The 12,576-nt window shown below is 34.9% G+C and overlaps 1 protein-coding gene across 1 annotated transcript; it reads left to right on the top strand.

Annotated features, from left to right (window-relative positions):
- Window positions 1–1,029: 1,029 nt before the first annotated feature.
- Window positions 1,030–9,516, top strand: LOC112772816 (uncharacterized). The gene is made up of 13 exons (XM_072224923.1): window positions 1,030–1,080; window positions 4,193–4,450; window positions 4,761–4,808; window positions 4,987–5,064; window positions 5,165–5,231; window positions 5,337–5,405; window positions 6,035–6,157; window positions 6,439–6,496; window positions 6,575–6,648; window positions 7,006–8,336; window positions 8,621–8,683; window positions 8,768–8,884; window positions 9,271–9,516. The coding sequence occupies exons 1-6, from the start codon at window positions 1,030–1,032 to the stop codon at window positions 5,363–5,365; spliced, it is 531 nt and encodes a 176-aa protein (XP_072081024.1). The 3' UTR covers window positions 5,366–5,405; window positions 6,035–6,157; window positions 6,439–6,496; window positions 6,575–6,648; window positions 7,006–8,336; window positions 8,621–8,683; window positions 8,768–8,884; window positions 9,271–9,516.
- The last annotated feature ends 3,060 nt before the right edge of the window (window positions 9,517–12,576 follow it).

Genomic DNA, 12,576 nt, shown 5'->3' with positions numbered 1-12,576 from the left:
AGATGAAAACCTAGAGAGAAGTTGGAGCTTCTCTCTCTAGAAATAAAATGTAACTAACTTTTCCCAAAAATCTAGAATTATCACTAATTGTCCTACCACTCCTAATCCTTGGTCTTCTTAAGCTTTTCCCTCCAAAATCTGTTCCAAAACAGGGCTTGGGAACCCCCTGAAATCGCTGGGTACGTATTTCATTTAAAAAATCATGTGCGCACATCGACGCGTACGCGCACTACGCGCGCACGCGTCCCTGGTTCCTTTGCGATATTGCGCGCAGGCGTAAGGTGCGCGCGAGCGTCATAAGGGATATGGCCCAGCCATATAGGCACGCCGGCTCCTTGCTCGACTCTACTGCGCTGGCTCTGGATGAACGCATCCACGCGTATGCGCACGGTGCGCGTGCGTGTGCAAATTCAATTCTTTGATTTTGCTTCATGCTCCTTCCATTTATGCATGCTTCCTTCATTCCTCTTAGCCATTTTTGCCCTGTAACTTCTGAAATCACTCAACAAACGGATCAAGGCATCTAATGGAAATTGAGGAGGATTACAATGTATCAATTTTGATACAAAAGAAGCACATTTTCATCTATGAGGAAAAACGGGAAAGAGCCACAAAATCATGCAGTTTTATATGAATAAGTGTGGAAGATCATTGATAAAACCGTTAGATTCTATGCATGATAAACCTTGAAAATGGGGTTTATCAGCACTCTCCCTGCCACCGGTGCTGAGCCTCCTCCAATAACTGATATATCACAAACTCCACGAACTGGTTTTCGGAACATGTTGGGCTTGTAACGCACGTTCCATTGCTTGGAACCAGTTGTCTGCTTCAGTAGGATTCACCAATCCCTTGAATGTGGGTGGCTTTAATTTAGGAAATGCAGCTAAAGTTATTGGTCCAACCCCTAAGTTGTTCCCAGTTCCTTCTCCAGTTCCATTCCCATTTCCTTGTCCCATTCTCTCCATGGCATGAGCAGTCGCAGCAGCGCTCGTTTGTATCATATTCGCTAGGTTAGTCATTGCTACCATGAATTCAGCATGGTTGTCAGCTAACGGATTACCCTCACTCACTTCTCGTGTACGTGGTCAACCTTGCTTGCGAGGTGCCATTTAGGTATCTTGTCCATACCAAACAATCGATATCAAGGTGATCAGTCTCAATACCTCAAGTTCAGTACTTCAACTATCCCGAAAAGATACTCACAAAGCATGCTATTTATACCAAATAGATATCCTAAATAGAACGAAAGAAAAACAACCTAGAGTATGCAATGAAGCACAATCGGTCTATCCCCCAAGCTCACAGAGACGAACCGCTCTGATACCACTAAATGTAACCCTCTATCATACTAAGCTTTACCCTATAGCCGTAAAGCAAAGGCGATAAAGCATCACGACAGTTCTGAAGCTCTATACAATAGTATATAACCAAGAAATAGTATAACTAGAAGCCCAATGAAGGGAATAAAGGATCAAAGACTCATAGAACGAAGATACAAAGCGCAAAGCGTCTACACACGATAACTAAACGCGTTAACACGAGAAGAACAAAATATAATATATTAAACCTTGCAGATAACTCCAGGATACACAAGGTAATAATTAAAGTAAACAATATATATATATATATATATATATATATAAAAGAGAACTAGTCACAGTGGTGCGCAAAATTAGAACTCGCACAACTTAGTCGGCAAGTGCACCGGGTCATCCAAGTAATACCTCAGGTGAGTGAGGGTCGATCCTACGAGGATTGTCAGACTGAGCAAGCAATAGTTATCCTGTTGGACTTAGTCAGGCAAACAATAAAAGATGGTTGTTGTTTAAAACGCATAAATAAATAAATAAGAAAAGAAATAAAGGGTTTGGTATCTAAAAACAATATAAGAAAATAGTTAAGGTCTCGGAGATGTTTATCTTTCCAGATTAAAACTTCTTATTAACTATTTTAACAATGAATGATTCATTCTTTGGCAAACTATAAGTGATTAAACTCTAATCCGTTAGTGATTTAATCTCCTCTGATCCTCATCAAATGCCACTTCCGTGGCCATTCAGTTCGGATTGGAGGGTGAAGTTCAAAAAGCTAGTTTATACCACAAAGGCCCTAATCACCCCAAATCCCGGCTGAATAGATGTTGCTTATCCCCATCAGGTTATAGATTAGCCATCTAGGAGGTGTGTTCTCAAGCTGTAGTTCAAGCGAAATAACTCTCCCGAGAATCACAAGAACTCATGTAGAAAAAAGGGTCATACTCCCGTTCCACCCAGTTTCATAAGATTAAGAACAAAAACACACCTTATAATTGAATCAAACATATATTAAAATAGAAGAATAACAATCTTAATCCATAGAAATAAACAGAGCTCCTAACTTTAACCAGGAGGCTTAGTTGCTCATAACTTACAAAGAAAACAGGGTTCTGAATAAGTGGAAGGAAGAAGATCCTAAACCTAATTGATCTTTTCCTTTAAATACTAACCTCATAATAAATGCTAAACCTAAAAGATATTATTTTTAAATAAATATTACAAAGATAAAATAAGATAAAACTAATAAGTGCTAAATCCACTTGGAGGCCCAATTGAGTGTGATTCAGGCTGCTTGCTGGCATTCAGTGCCAAGAATGGGCGTTCAGGGGGAAGCTTGCTTCTAGTCTCTGCCCCCTGATGGCATTGAATGCCAGGTTGGCGTTCAGCGCCCAGGGAGGGTGCTACCAGCATTTTCCTTTCTTGCTACAAGCTTCTCCAAACTGCTCCGAATTTCACCTAAAACCATAAAAAGACCAGAAAAACTCAAAGTAAAATCCAAAGGTGATTTTTGCACTAAAATCAAGCAAAAGTAAATAAAATCTAACTAAAAATAATATAAAAATGACTAAAAAAGGGTATAAGATGCTCACGCATTACAACACCAAACTTAAACTATTGCTTGTCCTTAAGCAACCAAAACAATATAAGACCAAGAACAGAAAATACACAAGATTAGAATTGTCACCTAAGCTCAGGTCTAATCACTGAATGGAGCTAATGACACTTTATTTCTGAATAGTTTTGGCATCTCACTATCCTTTGAAGCTAAGAAATATTGGTGTCCTTCAGAACTAGAACTCCGATGATATTATTGATTCTCTTCCTTAAGCTCTAGTCGATTCTTGAACACAGCTTTTCTTTTCTTTGGTGCTTTGCACCTGTGAGCCTAGTTGTGACTCTAAGTGTTTTGTCTTTAAGCATAACTTGAAACAAGAACACCATAAGAACTTAATGTGGGGGAACCTTTTGGGTTCGAATTTTTCTTTTTATTTCTCCCAGACAGTGGTGCTCAGAGCCTTAGGCATACTCTATAACAGCAATAGGTCACGACTTTAAGTGTTCAGTCTCAAGGGTTACCTGACACTTTCACACCACAAGCATATGATTAGGAAAAACCACTCTTTGAGCTTTAGATCAATTTTGACCCTCCTAATCATTGATGCTCAAAGCCTTAAACCTTTTTCTTTTGATTTTTCTTTTCTTTTCAATTCTTTTTGCTGTTTGTTTTTATTTAAGAATCAATCTTTTTCTTATTTCAGATAATCAATAATATTGCTCTAAGTTCCTGTTCCTCAAGAACCAATATACTCAACTCCAATATCAAATATACACAGTTAATTTATACATAAGAAAATAGAGATAAGGCCACCACATCAAAGTAATAAGAATAACTCATAATATAACTCAAGATCTTATGCATATTACTACTTCTTTTTCCATAGATTTTTCTTTTTAAGCTTAATGCGTAATACATAAGACATCTTGAAACCATAAAAAAAATTTGAAACTAAACACTACTAGAAAACTAGTTATTACAGACGGATATTTCTGACGGATTTTATCCCACGAAAATACAGACGGAATTTCAGAGGGATTTTTTGTTAGAAAACAAAAAAAATGAATTAGCATAAATTACAGACAGAAAAGAGAATCCGTCGATAATTCTGTCGAAAAAATAATTTTTTTCGTAGAAAATGGTTACAGACGGAAAATCCGTCTGTAATTAAATGGACAAAAACGATGCACTTTATTAAATTATTACAGATGAAAAATCCGTCTGTAATTTAAAATTTTCCGTCGAAAATATTCAATTAAACCTAAATGAAACACGAGCTTCTTCCAAATCAAACACGAGCTTCTTCTTCTCTCCGTAGCACGAGCTACTTCTTCTCTCCGTGGCTGCTACTTCTGCTTCTTCCGCCGCTGTCGCTGCCGCCGTTGCGTCGCACAATCTCTCTCTGTCATCCCTTGCGTCGCACGAAATCCCTCCGCCGCCGCTCTCGTCGCATCTACTCCCATCGTTGCAGAGCTCTCTCTGCCGCCGCTCTCATCGCATCTGCTTCCTCTGTCTCCTCTTCCATCTAATCTCAACTCACTCTCTCAGTTCTTCTCCTAACCATCTCAAATTTCAGGTATATATATCTTGATTTTGTGATTCTGTTCTTCGTGATAAATCTTAGGGCTCAATTTTTCTGTGCCATTTTTAGGTTTATCATACTATGCTTTTGTGCTTTGTTTGAATCTACAAGTTTACTCTGATTTTGATGAATTATTTTCTGCAATCGAAGCTTTTTTGACCTAAAATTCATGGTAGGCCATTGCTTTCTAGAGTTTTTAATATTTTTTTTTGTCATTGTGCTCTTGAAACTTGTTTATTGTGTGTTGCCTTGTTGTTCTATTTGAACTTGGTGACCTGAGGTTTTCTTAATTATGACTTGGAAGGTCCCTGAAGAATATAGTACTAAATTTGATGGATCTTCTATTTTGAAGGTATAAAATTCTAATTCTTCCTCATATTAATCATCTAAATGTTAGTAGTTATTAACACATAAGCTTTCTTGTTGAACTGGTGGCAGAGATGTAGTTCCAAGCGTTGAAGGTAACTTAGCTTCTTTTTTTTTAATTAATTTTATTTTCCTGTATAATAGTGTTTGGTTTTTCCTTGCAGGAGACTGACATTGGGAGGCACGTGAATCGGTTGCAGAAGCATTCCTCCAATGACGTTCGTAGATTGGTGAAGCTACTTGTGAGGTTGTTGATTAAACACTACTTTTCTTTTTATTTTCAAAATTGAATTAATCTTATCATAATTTCAGTGTACTTGATTGAGCTGTTTTATTTGCAAGAAGTGGAAGGAAATTGTGGATGAATGGGTGAGGTTGAATCAACCAGGTGGAACAGCTTTTCTCATGGGTAAAACCAAACCTCAACTCAAATGTTTTGGGACATTTTTCATGAGTGGAGTTTCAGTTGTTATTCTTATATGGTGCTTCTCTTCTTTCTTTTTCATGAATATAGACAGGGCTTATGGAAAAATCGCTGATTGAGTTCCAGTCTAAAAAAGGAGATGTTCTTCCTGCACACAAGGTGAATGATTGACTTTCTTTTATCAATTACTTTGCATTTCATAAATCTCTAACCATTATATCGTTCAACTCATATTTGAAGAAGTTATCTTTAGTACTCAGTTTATATGAACCTATTCGATTGTTCACATTTCTCGGTCTTTAAGTAATTTTCTGTGTTACATTCTCTTCCGCCTTTTGTTATTCATAGTAGAAATACTTTCTTCAATACAATTTCTCTTTTTAAAAGGTTACCACTGTTAGGTCTAAGCTTTGTCATTGGGTCATTCTAGTTTTATTTAAGCTAAGCTTCTCTATGCTTTCTTATTTCAATGGTTACTATAGAGAAACCTGCTGTTGACTGATAGTGACTAGTTGATCCTCTTAAGGATGAGAAAAAAAAAGATCCCTTATTTGGGGTTATTTCTGTTGGAAGCTTTGATTGTTTAACTTCCCTAAGCATAAATAATTTCCTATCAATAATATTCTTTTATCATTTTGATATTAAGATATTGGGTATTGGCCTGTCTGAATTTTAAAACTAGAAATTCTATTGAAAGAAACAAAAAAGACTTATGGCTTTCTTTGCTCAACATTACATGTAGACATGTAGTAGCATCACTAACTGAAAGATCATTGTGCTTGATCCAGAATCAGAGCCAGTGCTTAGTAGATCTATGTGGCGCATTGCACTGTGACATTGAAATCAATTTTGGGTTGAAAAAATCAAAATGTAATCCTGCTGCTGCTGCAAGAAATAAACATCTGTGCGAGGTGTGCATCAGTCTATCTATTCATTTGTTTTAACCAGATTTGTTTCAAGCCACCAATTTATCTCAAAAGATTGAAAAGTTGACAATTTAGCCCTTGAAGGAATAAACAAGTGCAACATCAGTTGCTATGTGGGTTTGGGAAATTTATCAAACTGAGTAAATCATTTGAACACAATGGACTTATTTAGTTATTTAGAGGTTAAATTGTCTATGTTATTAAGTATTCAAGGGCTAAATTGATGGTATAAACAATTTATATCTGTCTCTAATTGTTTTCTACAGAGCTTAGCAGATAGTTGTTTTCCTGTTAATGACGGTTCTGCAGCAAGCCGACTCCATGGTATGATATTAGTTTCTTTTCTGTAAAATGTTGCATGTTATTGGTAGCTACTACTTTCTTACATTGACAGTTTGTCAGAATTCTTCTTGCAACAATTCTGTGATGCACACAGCTGCACTGGAAGCAGGAAACCTTTCTCCAGAGGCCGCCGGGTAATTTAATTAAAATATATAAATGATTTCTATCCCTTTCTTTAATTTGCCTTAAGAGGATTATTCTGAAAAATCTTAAAAGATTCAGAAATCCTGAAGAATTTAACTTGACAAATTGCAAAATAATGACAGAGTGAATTTTCAAAGACTCCTTAATGCCTTGTCCAACTATGTGGTGAAAATGAATCTATTTAATGTAATTCGTTTGAATTCATTTAACTGGTTCTTGATATATGCAGAAGAAGACAAATGCATTCTAGATCGTTGCTTCCATTTTGCTTTTGATGTTGCTGCTACTTTACTATCTCTATATCTACTTTATCAACTTGTGATAAGGTTTTGATTTTTGTCTTACAGAGGGATGAAAAGGGAAACTCAACTGTTGAGGCGCATCTTTCAAACTGGCAGAAAGAAAAACCATCTTAATGGATAGATCTGTCGCCTTTGGAAGTTCTCGCTTCTCCAACACTTTCAGAATCCATAGAAGTTTACTAATCTGTGACAGTGGTTACTGCACTCCCAATTCGGCCATAGGCGAGTGCAGTTGGAGGAGAAGAGCGAGAAAGACCGCCAAATCTGCTCCTCATTTTACATGTTTTTTGTAAGCCAATTTCTTTACGGAGACTTAGCAAACACAAATTTGAGCTGCAGGATTGAATTCGCCCTTGGTGGCTTTTGTATTTGATTCTAACTGACATTACTAACAAGAAAAATTATACCTTATCATCGTGTTCTTTTTGTTTGTTGAAACTTGATCAGGATCTATTTATAAACTTTTTCATTGTGTAGCATCAGTGTAAACTCCTTTTGTAATGCCTTGCATTGAAGCTTGGTTCCCCTGATAAAGGATGCAGCCCTTTTGGCAAATATGCAAACATTCCCTCCCAGCAATGCAGGAGGAAGAAGAGGACAAGTATATCAACCTATTACAGCTCAAACTGCTGGTATGTCAAACTTATCTATCATACTTCTTTACAACCAAATATGAGATGCATGTTTCTATTTGTAGCTCTTGTTTTCTGGTGTTATATTCTTGACAATTGACATGCTACATACCTTGGTATGTCTTCAGTATTTTGTTGTCAACGGATGGATTATATCAAAGGAGAAAAGGTAAACCTCAATCTTGTCTCTAAACAAAAATATAGACATCAAATTAGTTCCTCGGGATTTGAAAGTAACAAATTTGTCCTTCATCATTCAGTTTTTTATGCTAGGATTAATCTGTTACCCTTTTTCTAAATTGTGAGGGAATTTGTCATTTCTAAATCTGTCACTCTTCCATGTGTTTGGCCAAGGATGAGATTGGGAGTCTAAAAAGTTAGGGTGAACTTCAGCATATGGCTCCCAACTAATTAACCTTGTTTCTAGATTCTAAGCAATCTTCTGTTGTATCGGTTGACCTAGAGAAGATTCATACTACTGATTTATGCTGCAGTCAGATACAAGACTGATTCCAATTCTGTATTTTTATTGCAACTTAATTTATAATAGTGCCATTCATTCCTGTCCAAAAAAAATGACGTTCATTGATCTTTAATTTGTTGATCAGTGCAGGGAGTTTTTAGTGTCTCATCTTACTCATAGTATTTCAATGTGGAGACGGATGTTGTTGTTGATAGAATAATATGTTCCTTGAATCCAGTCCGTGATGATTTTTTCAGCAAGATAGATGCTAACCCTGATTTGTGAGTTTTGACTTTTGACTTGTGCAGCACTCCTGCTATGATTTCAATAATCAAAACTAAGTTACCGGTTTGGTTTAGATGTGAAAATATTATTCATCAAGCAAAAATAGAACTACTACCATAACATTTACTGGGAGAATGCTTCATGTTTGCTTCTTCCATCTGCTTTCTTTATTAATATTATGATGGATTTTTTTTGTCTTCTTCCCTTACCAGATCTCCAACTTTATGATTGGACTGTATTCCATCTCTACCTAATTCTCTTCCTTTCCTTTGTTTTGCAGAACTACAACACCACCTCTTCCTTTCTCGCTTCTTTGCAAATTCTTCTTCCTTGTCCTTGTTGGGTATAATATTTTCAGAAATTGTTCTTATATCTTTGGTTTCTCATTCAGTGATGATACCTTTTGTTGCTAAGATATACATTTCAGTATAACTATGATGCAGAATTGTGTTTTCACTGGCATAAGCTACAACTCTCACACTCTTGGATCAGCTATGAGCAACTTGACTCTGACAATTACTTTTTTGTTGGCTATCATCTTCAGGTAACTAATTACAGGGCATACATCTATGCATCTATGCATGTTTGGATATTTGCATGCATATGGATTTTGACAATGTCTCTTTCTATATAGACTCTTAACCTTGGAAAGTTAATTTGAAATTGTGCTCATTGGCCTTTTCTTTCCATAAAATTTGTTTGTGGTCTTTTATTTCTAAGAGTTAATAAATTATATATTGAAATATTTTCATATTGTACAGATCATGGTTAGTTCTTATGCTTTCAATTGACATAATTTTCATTAAGGATGTTGAGTAATGAGTTTTTTGTGCCATAACAAAGTGAATAACTTTTATTATTGACATTTTTTCATGTATTTTTTTCTGCTGTGTACTTTTACTGACATGCACTACTTTGAAATTTTTGTAGCCAAGAAGTGTATCCCTTTTCTAATTGCATTAAGAGATATAAAGCAACACGACATTACTCAAAGCATGTGCGGGATACTGGTTGATTGGCTTGTAGAGATTTGCATAATGTAATTTTTCTCATATAATACAATGTTATGAATTATAGTTGATAAATTTAGTATGGTTGAACAATACACTGAGGACTATTGTTAATGTATCAATACATTTTGTCTATGTTTTGAATCATATTGACTTGCTTGATAAATACGATGAATTTGTTTATTTTTTGAAATATTATAAATATTCGAATACAAATTAGATAAAAATTTGTATTAAATTTATATTTATTTTGTATGAAAACAAGTTTATTTTGTAATTGGAAAAATAAAAAAAATTCTATTTTACCTTACTGACGAATTTACAGACGGATTTTCTGTCTATAATCAGAGTGTCAAATGATTTTCCAAGGTTCAAATTACAGACAGAAAATCTGTCGAAAAATTCGTTTGTAATTACAGACGGAAAATTTGTCAAAAAATCCGTCTGTAATTACAGACGGAAAATCCGTCGAAAAATCTGTCTGTAATTATCGACGAAAAATCCGTCGGAAAGTTCGTCGCCTTTTGGAAATGGATGGAGAATTTACAGAGAAAAAATTCATCGGTAACTGGTAAAAATCCGTCGGTAATTTTTCGACGAAAAAAATCCGTCGGTAAATAAATTTCGACGAGGCTTTTACAGAGGCACAAAATCTGTCAGTAATTTCGTCGGTAACCAAAAATCTGTCTGTAATAAAGACTAAATCTGTTTGTAAATCTGTCTGTATTAATTCATTTTCTAGTTGTGAAACTACTAAGGCAAAGAAATCCTAAGAGTGATCATGCAACTAGAATAGAAAACAGATAACATAGTGAAATACTAGGAAAACAGAGATAAAATAAAGGCAAGGAGAATGAAACTAGACCACCTTAGTGATGGAAGCTACTGCTCCCTCCGGGGAATCCTCTGGAGCGTTTAAGCTCCTCAATGTCACGTCCCTGCCTCCTCTGCTCCTCCATCATCCTCCTTTGATCTTTCATCATCTGATGGACAAAAGCAGACTAGTCCTGATGCTCCAGCCTCAGCTGATCAACTAATGATGTCAACTCCCCTAAAGATGTGGTCAGCTGATCACAGTAGTCACGGGGAGGGAAGTACATTCCTTGAGGAATCTCCGGAATATCCTATGGAGGTGGTGGAAATAGCTCTTGCTGTGATCCTTGCACGGGCTCCCTAGCATGCTCCATACCCTTCTTTGTGATTGGTCTCTCCTTTTCGATCAGGATATCTCCCTCTATGTGAGCTTCAACTGCTACACATAGGCGGTAAATGAGATGAGGGAAGGCCAACCTCGCAGAGGTGGAGGGCTTGTCAGTTATTCTGTAAAACTCCTGTGGGATCACCTTGATAAACCACTAGTTTAGGGTATATTTTGGATTAAATTGAGTGAATTTTGTCAACTATTCTCACATTTATCCATATAAATTGCATGTTTTTAAGTTTCCTTCCTAATTTTGTGCTATGATTGGAAGCATACTTTTTTGGCTTTAAAATTGCTAATTTTTAATCCTCCTTTATTACCATTCAATGCCGTGATATGTGCGTTAAGTGATTTCAGGTTTTATAAGGCAGGAATGGCTTAGAGGATGGAAAGGAAGCATGCAAAAGTAGAAGGAACACAAGAAATTAAGGATTTGAGAAGCTAGCATCGACGCGTACGCATGGCTGAAGCGTGCACGTGACCAAGCCGTAGTCCAAATGACGCGTACGTGTGGCCAGTGAATTATCAAAGTGACGCGTACGCGTGGCTGACACTTTTGAAGCGTGTCCAAAAAGTTGGTTTTGGGTATGCTTCAAAAGCGTGCCAATAGAGAAAGATATGGCTACGTTTTTTAAGCGTGCCAATAGGGTAATATATAGCTGCGCTTAGTAAGCGTGACTATTGATGATTACAAGATATGGCTACACTTATAAAGTGTGCCAATAGCTACATAAACCTTTCCCTAGGCCACTTCATATTACTTTTAACATTTTGAAAGCCAGCATAATCAAATATTAAATAACTAATCATTATGGAAAAACTAAATCATGTTATTAAAACAAACTTCATATAAAAATACAAACATAAACTAGTATAGAAAAATTGAAAAAATAAAAAGAAAAGAAAACAAATTCACTATAGAGTCATTACTTTGCAAAGTATAATTTACAACATCTAAAACATACTATTCAGCTGAATGTACAGCTTCATCTAAGACTTCATGATTTTATATCTAATAGAACAGTTGAAGTGGTTATTATATTCACCATCTGTCAATATCATAATCCACAAATGGCTCTTTTTGTTCTCATAAAACTCAGGGAAAGATTCAACTAATCTATAGAAAAGCAAAAATGGCTATTGTATGATTAGTATTTTATCAGTTGCATCCTATTTGTTTCTGATGTGAAAAATTTAAGCTAAAATGCAAAACTCTGTCAAATTTATAACTGTTTTCATATTGAAGGCTTAAAAAATATGGGGTTGATAGCTATCAATGATTGAAATCAAGAAAAGCGACCACGCTTGACAAGACTGGGACTCAGATTACCAAATTCTTGAGTTAACTTGCTAGAATATATGTACTACCCTGCCAATATCATCATGTCATAAATCTCAAGCCTTTGCTCTCTAACTAGAATAATTTCAATGTTTACACTTTGTTTGGATGCAAAAAAGAAAATGGAAGGAAAGAAAATAAAAGTAAAGAAGATAAAAAAAGAAAATGAAAGAAAAAATGAAATTATTTGTGTATTGTTTGAATGAATAGAAAATAGATAGAAAGAAAATAGAGAGAAAATTTTCTTTTGTTTGGATGGAAAGAAAAATAAAAAAAAATCATAATAGTATAAAATTACATTAATACTCTTATCATAAAATAAAGTATAAATATTTTTATTTATTCATGTTTTATTACATTTTATAAATATTATAAAATATTATAATTTTATATATTTGATTTAAATTATTTATCTAATACATATAATATTTAAATATAAATCTCTATTATAATAATATATTAAAATAAATTTATATTAAAAATTATTAATAATAATATAACTAAGGATAATATTGAAAATACAAAAATATAGAATTTTCTTTCTTGTTTTCTTACTTGTGATAGAAAGAAAATTTTTTTGTGAGACCCATACAAAAATTTTGCTTCCTTTCTATTTTTTTATAACTAAATAAAAAAAATATTATTTTTCATTCATTTTCTTTTCATTCATTTTCTTTCAACTCATT

This window comes from Arachis hypogaea, chromosome 18 (genome assembly GCF_003086295.3).
Source record: "Arachis hypogaea cultivar Tifrunner chromosome 18, arahy.Tifrunner.gnm2.J5K5, whole genome shotgun sequence".
Classification (NCBI taxonomy): domain Eukaryota; kingdom Viridiplantae; phylum Streptophyta; class Magnoliopsida; order Fabales; family Fabaceae; genus Arachis; species Arachis hypogaea.
The sequence above is the reverse complement of the archived record's forward strand: the minus strand, read 5'-3'. Positions and strand labels throughout refer to the sequence as shown.

Bases quoted from the DNA above. Each gene is read 5' to 3' on its own strand.
- LOC112772816 (XM_072224923.1), top strand. From the start codon at position 1,030: ATGAATTCAGCATGGTTGTCAGCTAACGGATTACCCTCACTCACTTCT. The intron at 1,081-4,192 runs GTACGTGGTCAA...TTCTCTCCGTAG, and splicing joins TACCCTCACTCACTTCTCGT to CACGAGCTACTTCTTCTCTC. The intron at 5,232-5,336 runs GTAAAACCAAAC...TCATGAATATAG, and splicing joins TGGAACAGCTTTTCTCATGG to ACAGGGCTTATGGAAAAATC.